The sequence below is a fragment of the Capsicum annuum genome, chromosome 3 (genome assembly GCF_002878395.1).
Source record: "Capsicum annuum cultivar UCD-10X-F1 chromosome 3, UCD10Xv1.1, whole genome shotgun sequence".
In the NCBI taxonomy this organism is placed as follows: Eukaryota; Viridiplantae; Streptophyta; class Magnoliopsida; order Solanales; family Solanaceae; genus Capsicum; species Capsicum annuum.
Window position 1 is genome coordinate 32361207 of NC_061113.1, and position 14566 is coordinate 32375772.

Here is a 14566-nt window from a genome sequence, read left to right on the forward strand (position 1 = left end):
ACAACCAAGAAAAGTGAGAGAGGCTTCATTCACTTTTTGACATGTGGATAAGTGAGTCCATTTATGTACTTCAAAGCTAGATTTAAACCAAGAAGAGAGAGAAAAGACATTTATAATTTAGTTAAACAACTATATAAAAAAAAAGTACTTTGACAGATTCATTTTGATATGTTTTTATTTTGAAAAAATTACATAACACTACAACTTACTTTTACTACATTACATAAAGTCTTGCCCTTTTTATTAATTACCTAAACTCTTTTTAAAAAAAAAAAAATACCCGGATACATCCACAAAATCATAAAGTCTTGGATACCGTTTGATGTAGTTAATGTATTATGTATATTGATCAAATAGTTTTAGAAATGAATGTATTTCAATAATCAAAATTATATATCTCAACTTCAAAATTATGTATTCGTATGTTAATTATGTATCTGATCAAAAATGGAGTAATTAACGATTACATTTTTAAGTTTAAAATTATATATCTCAACTTCAAAATTATGTATATGGATGCTAATTATGTATTCGAAAATTATAAAATAAGTAATTATTTATAATTTAATAAAGAGTAGGAATAGAAAATAATTAAGAATAAATTTATTGAGATTTATGTAAGTTTGAATTTTTTTTCTTTACCATGTATTTGTGCAGTGATCCACCGAAATTCTTTATCTTTTTATATTCAGCCATTTTCTAAAAATTTTAATTGTTACTACTTGCTAAAGTGTTGTTGCTTCAGTAACATTTTGTCAGCTAAATTTGTGTAAGTTTTCAGTAGACGTAGCAGCATTTATGTAAATAACGATTTGATAAATCTTGTATCCCCTTTCTTTCAATTGTAATTTTTCAAATATTAAATTTTTTATATAAAATAATAATTTAAATATTTTCTTAATTATATTTAATTTATTTTTAAAAATTTCAAAATACTATATTATTTTTGTTAATTTCTTGAAATAATAATTTATTTGAGTTGAAGATTTGTTAGATTTAGGAAAAATATCAAGACATGAACACCAATTTCTGTTTTATTTATTTTTTTTGCGTCAACAAGTACGTCAACTTTTTCTTAACATTAGCAAGGATGCCAGCTTAAAAAGATCAATACAAAGATATTTTCACTCTCTCGTTAGTTTGTTTTTAGGTTTAAAATAAATAGATGGACCCACTTATCCATGTGTCAAAAAATGAAAGGAGCCTCTCTCACTTTTTGATGATTGTGTCTTAAGCATGATAAAAATTTTCGTCCAATTAATAAAAATGCGAGATTAATTTATCTGAACAATTTCATCAAAATGCATCTGATATCTTTTTCTTTGATCCTTCAACTACTTGGAGAACAAATACTTATTTGAACCCATTGTTCATCGAGTTTCCACCTATGTCTTGGAAATTTTGCCTTTTCTTTTAAGAAACTACTACCAAAACCATGAACATTTATTTCTCAGGGCCTTCTTGTAGGTGAAAGTTGGTACATCAAGATTGATAAAACATAGTATAGTATTTATTTGATACCAAATGTATCACCAAAAGAAAAAAAATTGAAGTGGGAGAAGTTGATGATTTTGTTCGACAAAACAATCACAAATAACTCCCGAACATTCGTACCAATTTTCCGGGGAAAAAAAAAATAATAATCTTTTACACATTGAGAAATGATTTATCAAAGCAGAACTTTATGTTGTTAAACAATGTTCATATAAGAGCTAGCAACAGAAGGATTCAAACGAAAACCCCCACAAAAAAGTAGTAAAATTTATTAACATTGTAACTTTTGGGGCCAATTACAGATTCCGAAAACTCGGGGATGATGAACCCACTCCTCTTACATATTGGACTTAGTTCGTTAGGAGCAGAGCTCAAACTTATAACCTAACCCAGGAGACCAGCGTATATTTCGCTTATAAGGTAATGTACAATTTACAAGTACATCTTATGATAAACAATATTTGGTAACTTGGTAAAATTGATCAACCTATTGGCTACTATCACAATTCATATGTCAAACAAAACTATGTTGCTCGGACTCTTCAAATATATAACTATTGGTTCACATCCTCCAAAAATAGTGCATTTTTAGAAGATCCGACCCGGGTGCGGCAGCATATTTGGAGAGTCGAGCAACATAGAAACAAAGTACACTATCAATATGTAGAACAAGGCCAATTTAACTGTGGAAAAGGACAGGAATTGGCTCTGGTAGGACACTAGCTAGTTGTAAGCAACTCTGGCAGCAGTTCTCAGCTCCTGTAATATGAAATCTAATGTGTGAAAAAGAGTAGCAGGTTATATATATATAGCCATGACAAAGCGAAAGAATTAAATTCTTACCTAGGCTTCTTTCTCATCAAGAAACAATTAACAAATGCAGAACTGCTTGCAACAGCTGCATTTCCCATCTTATAACCCCCCTAACCTGACCTGCAACACAAAATTCCGATTTTCAAAGATAGGAATACAACATACCCAGTAGAATCCCACAAAGACGTTTCCGATAGACATTTTAAAGATAAAAACGATCTTGTTTCCTGTTTTGCAAATAAGAAATTAATAATTGTTTCGACTTACAGGAAGAGTTGGTATATTGCCGGGTCTCATCAGTGTCAAAAGCTCATCAATCAACTTCAACCATATATACATACTAATCACACTACTCTTCTGTGCTGTTGTGGAAGTGTATCTCTCTTGATTTCCTTCTATAAGTCGAAAACTAAGAATCAGCCATCTCAATTGCAAATGTATCTGTAGTTGGAATCAAGGAAAAATAATAAACTAAGATCATGTATCGACTCACAATAATTCTAAATAAACTAATTGAGATATGGAAAAACTGCAATACAATGGCCATTTTACCTTCGATATGGGAAGCAAGTCAGCTGGATCAGTAATAATAAGTATTGCAATGTTATGAATTTATGACAGCACCACCAAGTTCCTTATTTCTGTTAGACTGTGACTGGCTGTATTGGGAATATTTTACCAACTATACTATTCATCTATGTACAGATTTACAAAGGGCACTATGAGCGGAACTCATTAACTTGATAGGTGAATAATCATTCCGCAACCAAGAGATCCTCTATCTGACATCTCCTCAATTGACAGCAAATGGAGGAACAGGTTCAAGAGTGTTTCCCATGGACTCACATGCTTTTAGCCATGACTTAAATTTCAACGGCTGATAGCTTCCATGGCAATCCGGACTAACCGCAATAAGCCGTCAACATCCTGGAAGTTGAAATCAAGGGCCTTCTTTACAGATAATGCAGGCTCTTTACACTCTGTATCGTGTCCAGGATAAGCAGCTGCAAAAGCAACACGTGATTTCCTGGAGGCGTCCATTCCTAAATTAACTTCCTGTGCCTGCAAATTAATCAAAACTAAGATACTAGAGAAAGGAACATGTCCAGATCAAAATTTAGATTCAGCGCATGGGTTCTCAAGTAAAAGGTACATGGAAAAAAATTGGACTTATGTAGAGATGTGCAAATTTATCATTCACTCAATTAGACGAGATCAACAATAGAGTTAGACAACATGAAATAGTTCTCTACTTTATCTGGTCTGATGATTCTCTCAGTTGAAAATATGTTTGGTTAGGGATCTCATTAACTCAATTAGACTAACTCATTACTGGAGCTGAATTATATGAATACTTACAAAGTTAAATAACCGCGTGAAGCTAGCACGGTTTCTTGCTGAGATAACATGAGTTCCGGCAACCTGGGGAGAAGCAACACCTTTCGCCAAGGCAACCTTGTCTACCATAGTTGGATTGTTCAAATTGTCAACATCGGAAGCAGAAGAGGAGGGAGATTCACCTAGTGTATGATGATAAGAAATCCAGTGAGTGTAACCCTTAAAAAGAAGTCACAGTCTAACAATAAGAGAGTCGAAGACATTTCATCAATACTAATCAGGTAAAGCTGTTTCGTTTAAGTAAAGAAAGAGTTATTAGCACTTGTTAAACTTTTATTCCTGATAAGGAATAGTTGATCACTAATTAAAAACTACTTCTGGTGCTCATTTCATAATAATGCTAGGATCCTCTTAGCTATTATTTTCATATTAAAGAAAAACGGACAGTACAAATTTTCAGTCAACTCTTTAATCTACAATCAATATTCCAAAAGTCAACTACTTTTTACAACAGCAACAATATACCCAGTGTATTCCCACAAAGTGGGGTCTAGAGAGGGTATAGTGTACGCAGTCCATACCACTACCTCGAAAAAATTCAACGAATCGATTTTTGTACAACAGTCAAAACATAAGCGCTACTAATATCTAATTATTGATCATTCTTGCATAAAACCCATTTGAAGCATTTGATCATCATAGGTAAATGTTATTTATGTAATTACGTGAATTGTCATGATGACTTAGGAATAATTTAACATTCCAAAATGTTGTGCCCACTCACAGTTTCACACTCCCATCGTTTCATCTTTTTCTTCAAAAATTCTCGGCACACATGAAAATAAAATGGAATAAACATTAACACATCCATTTTTTTGGCTAAAGCTCCCAAACTTTACAGTCAATTATTTATAAATCAAAAAATTATTCAGTCTCCTGAGAGTGATTCTACAGAATTATCTAGCTGACTCATCTTTCATCTTCGACAATTCATAGGTACAACATAGCATAAGCCTATGAGCACACAGAAATGGTTTAGCAGAGTACAAGTAAAATGTTGAGAACATCCTGTCAATCAATATACAACAAAACCACACCACTTCGGTAACATCAATGGTCAAATTAGAAGTCCAAAGGGGTGTGCCAATCCAATTGGAAGTGTCAAATAAAATTGGTATCACAATATAAGATGTATAATTCTTAAGGTGAATCTCTAGCAAATTACCTGGAGGAAAAATTTGCAGGGCCGTTTGTAGTTCATTTCTATATCTGTTTGCATTGAAATGAGAGGAATAGACTACTCGCATGTACGCGACCTCCATGCATTTATAGGCTAGCGAAACAGCAGCCATGTCTTTCAATCTTTCATATTCATGGGCAACAAAGCTATAAATAAAACAAGAATAAATCCCATAATCAGCATTTCTTGGTATTTGGAATTACGATAGTACTTCAGGATCTCCTTGGCATTATAACAACTAATTATTCCCAAACAAGAAACTCTAAGGATCAAACATTTACAAGAATAGACTATTAATAAGATATATGGAAACTGAAAAGGCATCACTGAAATAAGCTTTTCTTACATATCAGAAAGCTGGTGCATAACTCGCTTTGTGAGTGGAAAAATAACAGCTCCAAATAATCACAGGACAATATGTCAGGAAAATAGTTTAGGTCAAAGATTTCAAAAATGCATGGCACGGTGAGGACCCCGTTTCCAATGATTTTATGAGCTAATATAACACTAAATGGCATTAACAGAAAACATAGTATTGAGTAGGGTTCCCTAAAGTTCTTGATAATGAATGAAAATTGTAAAAGAATAGCGAGTAGAACTTAAGCTTCATTCTAGCAAGAGGGTTCTTGTTTCTTGATCATTCTTGAGCAACTTTATAACTTAAGCTTCATTCTAGCAAGAGGGTTCTTGTTTCTTGATCATTCTTGAGCAACTTTATACTCCCGTTTACTGAATCTGTTAGCAAGAACATATTTCATAACTAGTTCATCAAAGAATACAGCTTGGATATCTCAAGCCTACACTTTGGCATAGTATGGAAGTAAAATCTAGTTACGAATTTGTGCAACTAGGTCACAGTGAATGAGCAAATGCAATGAGTAGACAACTCACTCGCACAGTTTTGCAGTGCTGCTATAAATTTGCCTTGACTGGTTCATTTCACTGTGTTTGGCGCTGTCGCTGCATGATTCTAACAAGGATGCTCCATGGAGAAACTTTAGGGTTGCTTGAAAATAGAGACTTGTACTTTCACTTGACCCAGAGTTCTGGAACAAGAAGTCTAGTTATGGCAACACAAATGAGTAAATAAATAAACAAAAGAGAGCAAATGATAAAGCATATCATCAGCCCCCTCTTATCTTTGGATATGAAGGAAAATTATGTAAACCTTGAGGCGATCTGCCATATGTTTAAGGTTTGTGGCTTCTTTAATAGCATTCCCAGCAGCTTGATTTGCAGAATCCTTCCTAATAGGGCTGCGAGCGTCCGGATCCCGGACCTTATGTGCAGCTAGAGTAGAATGCTGCAAACTATTAGGTGTGTTTCCAGAGTGGCTCTCAGATTTTTTACCTTGTCCTGAAGCGTTCAACATCTCTCCTTCGAAAGCATCTACTGCCAACAAGTTAGCCACACCCTCCCTTTTGAAGGCAGGAACTGGTTGTGAAGATTGAACTGTCTCACTCTGACCTCTTATTGAAGGAGATGGTAAGTTCGACTTCCCTTTCTCAGGTACTTCGATTTGCTGAGTTTTGTCAGAAGTAAGCTTCCTAAACAGTCTCCCATCATCTCGATCAGTTAGAGCGGCCTGCCGTTTATCCACACTGGACATAACATCTAACTTAACCTCAGCATCATCATGATCGCCAAATTTCGATTGAATATCTCCTTTAACATTCTCATTCAATAATTTTCCAAAAGAATCTTTCTTGGAACCTTGTTGTAATCTATCAGAACTGGCACCAGATTTATCCTCACCCTTGTTTCTTCCGGATGTCAATTTTCCCTCGTCTATTCTTCGATCTGAAGATTCATTTGAATTATCAGTATCCTTAGTCTTGCATTTGCCAGAATCAGATCTAACAGTACGACTCTTTTCTTTACGCTGAGCCAACAATGCTTTCTCATCCTTTGAGGTAGACCCATTATTATGAAACTGGCTGTTCCTTCTTTCATTATTTAGGCCTTGGTCTGAGTTCTCTGTCCTGCAAGCATGTTGATTAGCTTGACCTAATGGATCAGCGGTTGCATCAGTGTCCTGATGAGTAGCAAAATCAAGACCTGGGATCTTTGCTTTGATTGTAGCACCTGATACATCTTGGACATCTTTCTCCTGGTAATCAAGTCCGGAGGACTCCATTCCATGATGCTTGCCACTGGAAGCTTCTTCCTTCTTTGTCAACCCAGAACGATTGCTGCACCTATCATTTTCACCATAGGAAGACCTTGGTGTAGAACTGGGAATCGAATTAGCATTCTTGTGATCATCTTTTCTCTTGGGGTTCCTTTTAGTTGATGAACCTATATCCTTTTTTGAAATCCTCAAAGGAGATGAAGATACCGATTCTACTGGTGAACCCTTCTGTTCCTGAAGACTAGCTCTGTTTTTATGTGAACCAGACACTTTAGAAGAGCTTGAAGTGGCTGCAACAGAATGCTGCAAAGCAGACAAATCCCTTTTTGAAGGATCTGCAGCATCTGCACTACGCTGAGGCAGAGTGCTATCTAGATCTTGTCCGACTAGCCCTCCCTTCTTACCTCTACCTTTTCCATCAGTTCCTCCACTAGCTCTGCTTCTGCTGGAGTCTTTCCCCCCAGACTTGGAGACCCTTGCTTTCTTTTCTTTCCTACTGCCGTTATCACATGTCTCTTCTATAATATCTCGGGGAGGTTGCGTCTCAGGATTCTGGCATTCACTCCATTTCCTCTTCTTAAGGGAGTCTTTACTGTCACATTTATGGACTGAACCATCTAAAGTATGGCTTTCTGGATTTTTTGCTAAAGATAAATTTTTAAATGAATCAGTCTTTGACTTCTTGTACTTATATTTATCTCTAACCTTTTCCGATCCACTGTTTGACAAACCAGTGCTTGAGCTCTGTCCTGGTTTTGCCCCAGTGGGGTCGTCATCATAATGTACATCATCTCTCTTGAACTTTTTAGCTGTAGCACCATCCAAATCTGTCTCACTTATGCTCCTCGTCTTCGGATTTTTTATACCTGCAAACATGTCACAGAGAATAAAGAGAAGATCCAGAAATTCAAGGATTTCATCAAGTTCAAATTATGACAGCTTCAGACATACCCCCTTCAGAATGGTTTTCAAGAGATCTTCTCTTCTCTTTTTGTTTACGACTCTGCGTCTCTATGATTGAGCTACTTGGCAGGGCCACCAGTTGATGCCCATTTTCATCAGTGAGCGTATTAGTAATACCGTTCGAGCTTCTACTATTTGGGGTTCCCTGATGGTTTCTTTTGACACCATTTAATGGCAGCGAACCTTCCTGTTTGATCACACTAGACACACCTTTTGATCCATAAATTTTCTTCCCAGCAGCATCAACAGCTTGTATACCTGCTTTTGGGTGGTCTTGGCTGGCTTGCAAATTGTCAATCGAAGTTAGTCCTGAGAGTGCCCCACCAGGATATTCATGCGGACTATATTGTTTGTCAGAAGCAGGGGCGATAGCACCACTCATCGGCACCTGGTAAAGAGCTCTTAGAGCCTTCGTCGTTTCCTCTTCATTGATACCACAGCGATTCATTCCAGGCCTAGAAGATGAAGATAATTAATCAGCATTCAAAAAACATCTTAAATATCAGAAATTGTTTTCTGTTGTAATAATCAAGTATAAATATGATAATCTTTCAAGCTAACATCCTATATGTCATCACCTTAAAAATATAACTTCTCCTGAATAGAGAATAATTACTTATAGAAAGACGGATAATCATGATAAAAGGATGAAAGCAAGGTTGGAGAATACTTACAGCCAGGTTTGCAATCTGCAAACCCACTTCTTGGGGAGACTGGCTGGATCAGTGCCAAGTGGAAGTATACGCCAAGTCTGACACTTGTCACAACATACCCAATCTTCTTTAACTACAGGAGCCCCTGCTCCTGGAGGTGCAGCGGGATTGGATTCACAGACGGTGTGAGGAGCCCCATTTGAAGCCAATCTAGGATACTCCGCGGAAGCAAACGGCTTCTCAGTCTTCCTACCATTAACTTTTTCCTTCAATGAGCTATTACGTTCAAGCCTTTTCTTACTGATTGCATCAGAACCCTTGAGCATTTCCTTTGAATGAATTTGCTCCAAACCCGTTTCGGCATCTTCTAGTTCGAGTTCTACGTCACCGAAGAATTCTTTGTACCTATCCCTGGCTAGGTTGTTTTTCATGTCCTCTGAATCACTTTTAGATAAGAGGATGTTGCTAGAAGAGGTTTTCTTACCCTTAGATGCAATGAAAGAATCAGCAACAGAACCTTCTTTTATTAACTCGGTACTTTGGGCATTATGACATTGATTTCCTTTGGGTTTCATTGCGTCTCTAGATGCAAAATGTTCCTTTTCAGGAGCCTGTTTCATTCCATCCTCATTGCTGGAGGAGCTTTTCTGACGAGATGACTGCCGGAGGGGACTAACTGCATCTATATTTGGTGCATTCCCGTCTTTAGTCTTCCCATTGTTGGATGAACCATCAGCTTTCTCCTCTTCGTTGTGGCCCTCTTTCTTCAAATATCCTGAGTTGTGATCATTACACTCTGTCCCTTTAATTTCCGTAGTTCTCCTAGATGAGGAAACCTTTCCACCAGACCCTTCAACAGAATTTGGGTCTATTGCAGTGACAGGCAGAAAAGATTTCTTGGATGCCCGCTGAGAGGATGCTTCTTTTGTCTTGCCCTTAGTGGCTGTTTTTGAAATGTCAACTGTCTTCTCTGCATCTTTTGGAGGATCGGCAAATGGATTAGATAAAAGAGGGAGTTTCAAAGCCTTTGAAACAAGTTCTTCACAGGCAAGACCATCAATATCGATCTCCTTCTTTGATAATAAGGCACTACCATTTTGATTATCATAGCCCTTGCGCTTTGAATCTTTGTTGCAAGCTTTCAATTTGCTCGCCTCCGAAACTTCTCCATTTGCATAATGAGTACCATTCGCTAATGCCAAAGTTTCAAGGTTTGCCTTTTTCTTCTCTTCATATCCACATTTTCCCCAAAGCTTTTCATTTTCAGTCAAGCTAATCAACTCGTCTGAGAGGGGGGATAACAATAAGATATCACGCATCGGATGTGAGGTCATAATCTGCTCCAATGGGTTGATCAAGAAAATTGCAGACGCCAAGGTTAGCTTAAACCAAAAAAGAAGAAAAACAAACCAAACTCAATGCTTGTGGGAAGATTCACCTGAAGTATACTTGTAGGGGATTCATCTGGGGAAACCTGAAGATCACGGGATACCCCTTCACTATTGATGGGGCTACCATCCAACGACGATGACGGAGAGACATCTAGCCCAAGCCCACTGTAGATTTCAGCATTCTTTCGGGTCGACAAATTTTTGGTGCCAACTTTGATACGCACCTTAAGCGTTTTCTGGACAGAGGCATTTCTTGGATTCTTCACTTTTTCACTCTTTGAATTGGAGTCTACAGCTTGAGTAGTTGGTTGGGCAGAATTTCTTTCACCCTTAAATTGTGGAGCCTTAAGTGCAGCTACTGCTGCTGAACGGACAGAAGATGCTACAGGCCTTCCTGACAGAGAAGTGCTTGATGATTCTAATGAGGTTTGTCGACCACCCTACATAATTAAAAGATGCATATTGCTAGGTAAAAGTAGAATATCAATGTGAAATCATATTACTTCTCTGTTGCAGTAACTATTATACAAGGAAATCATAAGGATTCATTCAAAAGGTACGCACCTCGGGGAGCAAATTGTTTGGTGATATTTGTCTGTTATTGTTGTTGGCTTCTGGTGGAGTCCTTGGATGAGACCAAGAAGGAGAATGCTGATAAGTAGGTAAAAATGAACCATACCCACCAAATCTTGACCCTGTCAATATATGCAAAATCAACAATCATCAGCTCATGGCATTTAGCCTCTTCACTGTTAAACTTGTGCCTCTGGGAATACCCTATTGGCTATTTCCAGTATTACATACCCAGATTCTCAGCTGAAACTCCACCTTCAAAATCCCTTTGAAAATGTCCCAAAACATTGTGGAGTTTCTCATCCTTGACAGAATAAGAGAATAGATAGATGAGAAACTGGAAGAGTGTTGCCATCAGAAACGCATAAGCAATAAACACTAATACACAACACACCTGCCAGAATTTTCCACCAACTCACTAACTAGCCCCTAGACCAACTCTATATAAAGAAGTTATAAGCAAAAAACTAGAATGAGCAAAGGCGGGCTTCCTCCAAGATCACAGCATACTTGGAGACACGGTGCATTCTTGCTTAAAATCATGATAAATCATATCGAAGGAGTACTCTCAAGAATACTTTCCGATTAGATAAATTCTAACAATTTTATATCAATGTTGGAAAGAATATAATCAATTCTCTTTTTTGGATGAAGATAGATGAAAATTTTATCACTTCTCACCACACGCAATAGAATTACAAACTTAAACCTTCCACATTCATCGGTAGCTTTTAGTCTAGCTAGATATATATTGATGTAAGGATAAGATGAGATTTAAAAAACTTCTAGTTACAGAGAACCCCTTAGCCTTAAAAGAGATTTTACTTTTTTTTTAAGTATATCAATAATAATGGGCCTTGACTAGAGCGGAAGTATTTCGGATAAATCCCCAATCCCAACTAGTTTGGGTTGAGGCATAGTTGATTGATACATTGTGATGTAGCAGACAAAACTAGCTGTTTTTAGCTTTCAGAGAACACGATTGAAGCAAGTATATTCACAATGTAACCAAGAGAATCAGGAGCAGATCCAACACCAAGCCATCAAAGCTGCTGCTTTACGGCGAGAAAATTCTTTAGTCCCAAATTACTACTACAGTGTATATATCTATATCATACACTAATATATACGTTATGTAATCACATTACTCCCTCAATTTCATCTTATATGGTAGTGTTGGACTGGACACAGAGTTTAAGAATACATACCAAAAGTACACTAAGAACTTGTGGTCTTAAACATACAGAGACATTTAAAGTTAAGATGGGAAGTTTAAAGGTAAACATTTTCGAAAGATAAAAAGGCTTTAATCTTTTTTGGAATGGACTAAAATGGAAGAGGTGTCATATAAAACGGAACAGAGGAAATACTTATAATTAATGCGAAGTAAATTATTTACAACTATGTTTTGCCTGCCTGCCACGAATAATATATCACAACGTTCCAATATTTACGCTGCTAGGTCGAGGACTTGAGGCAATTAAGGTAAATTTCTTTCTCGATGAATGCTAATTACTTTAACATTTTCTCTTAGAAATATTTTGCTTAGTTATTCACGAGGTTTTAACAACATTCCTTTTTCATTTCCTTATCAATTTTTTCGGTTAGATTGACCTCTTATTAAAGTTTATTTTAGACTGTCAATTAATTTCCTTATCAAGTTTCTCTTAGACATGAGAAAGTTTCTAATTAAATACACAATAGTACATGATAGCAAAGTAGAAAAGTCGATACACAAAATGAACCAATTACAATCAAACAGAGTATGGACCAGAATCCAAACCTTCAATGCTTCGATCTCAATTGTAAATCCATATTTTGGTCAGTTATTCATGAGGTTTTAACAACATTCCTTTTCTATTTCCTTATCAAGTTTTTCTCTTAGATAAGAGAAAGCTAATAATTAAAATTTGGTTTTAAACTGTCAACCCATTTCCTTATCAAGTTTCTCTTAGACATGAGAATGCCTCTTATTAAAAATCAATTTTAGAAAGTCAATTATATCGAGCAGCCTCTACTGCTACTGGAGATACACAACACAACAGTAAATGCTAGCAAGTAGAAAAGTCAATACACAAAACGAACCAATTACAATCAATCAGAGTGCACGCCATAATCCAAAACTAAGAATTCTTCGATCCCACTTATAAAACCATAACTGCGATCAACATTAAATACAAAAAAATAATAATAAAGAAGAAACTCACAAGGTAAGATAGAGAAACATCACTTATTCATGAGGTCTAACAACATTCCTTTTCCTTTTCCTTTTCCATTTCCTTATCATGTTTTTCTGTTACACATGAGAAGACCTCTTATTGGAGTTTGATTTTGGCTCGTAAATCCATTTGACCTTTATTAAAATTTAAAATTTGGTTTTAGACAGTCAATTATATCGAGTTACCGCAACAAAAGACACACAATACAACACTAAATGCTAGCAGAGTAGAAAAGTTAATACACAAAATCAACCAATTACAATCAAATAGAGTGCGCACCATAATTCAAAACTTAAATGCTTTGATCCCAATTGTAAATCCATATTTTTGTCAATTATTCATTAGGTTTAACAACATTCTTTTTCTTTTACCTTATCAAGCTTTTCTCTTAGACAAGAAAAAAAACTCTTATCAAAGTTTAATCTTAAACTGTTTAATCCATTTCCTTTTATCAAAGTTTAATCTTAAACTGTTTAATCCATTTCCTTATCAAGTTTCTCTTATACATGAGAAGGTCTCTGATTAAAATTTAATTTTGAACAGTCAATTATATCGAGCAACCACTATAGCAGATACATAACATAAGTATACAAAACTACATGCTAACAAACTAGAAAAGTCCATACACAAAAATGCACCAATTACTATCAAACAGAGTATGGCTTCGATCTCAATTATAAATCCACAACTATGATCAACACTAAGAACATAACATGAAAAAGTAACTCACAAGGTAAGATAGAGAAACATCAGGGTCAATGGTTGAATCATCATCATCATTGTTGTTGTTGTCGTCATAACTGTAAGCCTCTCCTTCTTCAAGCTCAGTTTCTTCCATAATCATTTCTCTTCTTCCACCATCAAACCCTAAGCCTATCCCCTTCCTTCCATCTCTACTACTCCCAATAGAAATCATTCAAATAAAAAAAAAAATCAACAAATTTTCACTTTTCACACCCACAAAAACCTATATACTTTGTCTTAACAACCCACAAAATTCTCCACCAATTTATCAATGTTCCAAAACTCTTCAACTCAACTCATCGAGATCGCAAAAAAAAAAAAAAAAAAAAACAGCAAAAAATTACCAACACAACTGACGTCAATTGTAATTTTAAAAAAAAATAATCAAAAAAATATTATTAAATCAAAACAAAAAGAAAAACTGATTATGGATTTATTAAAGCTAATTTAAGATTTTTCTGGAAATTAAAAACTTGGATCGCCCTTACTAAGATCTTTGTAAAGCTCAAAAACTACGAGCATTTAGAGAGAGAAAATGAAGAAAGAGAAAGACTCTGGTTTTGGTGTATTACCAGCCGCGTTTATTTTGCGTTTTTTGTTTTGCTTATTTTTTTTTTCCTTGTAAAAGTTATATAAATTAATGGAATAATATAAGTAGTATTTATATTATGATATATGCATTTGACAGATAGAAACACACCCATATGACCTAACAGATACACCTGGAGTACTATATAATCTGATCCAAATTGAAGAATTATTTTGAAAACTTTATGAATATATTTAAGGAGCTAGTAAAATGATTATACTACATAAAAATAATAATAATAATAAAATATTTAGTAATATTTTGAGAGAGAATAGAATTTCTGAAATAAATATAATGAGGTAGTAAAATAATTATGTTACATATAGATAACAATAATAATAACATATTCGGTAATATTTTGAGAGAGATAGAGTTTCTGAAATAAATTTAATAAGCTAATAAAATAATTGTGCTACAT

The 14566-nt window shown here is 35.4% G+C and overlaps 1 protein-coding gene across 3 annotated transcripts; it reads right to left on the reverse strand.

Annotated features, from left to right (window-relative positions):
• Positions 1–1727: 1727 nt before the first annotated feature.
• Positions 1728–14171, reverse strand: LOC107863995 (cysteine-tryptophan domain-containing zinc finger protein 3). Of its 3 annotated transcripts, none has more exons than XM_016710227.2 (14): positions 13546–14171; positions 10828–10900; positions 10588–10718; positions 10071–10463; positions 8654–9969; positions 7968–8434; positions 6054–7882; positions 5777–5931; positions 4871–5031; positions 3667–3827; positions 2860–3369; positions 2575–2748; positions 2338–2427; positions 1728–2253 (listed from the first exon to the last, which is right to left on the reverse strand). In XM_016710227.2, exons 1-11 carry the CDS (start codon positions 13729–13731, stop codon positions 3178–3180), a joined length of 5064 nt encoding a protein of 1687 aa, XP_016565713.1. In that variant the 5' UTR covers positions 13732–14171; the 3' UTR covers positions 1728–2253; positions 2338–2427; positions 2575–2748; positions 2860–3177. The 3 variants fall into 3 exon arrangements, with proteins under 3 accessions (XP_016565713.1, XP_016565715.1, XP_047265230.1); XM_016710229.2 differs by having other exon boundaries at positions 2575–2702; positions 13546–14170; XM_047409274.1 differs by lacking the exon at positions 10828–10900 and having other exon boundaries at positions 13546–13683.
• Positions 14172–14566: the final 395 nt, after the last annotated feature.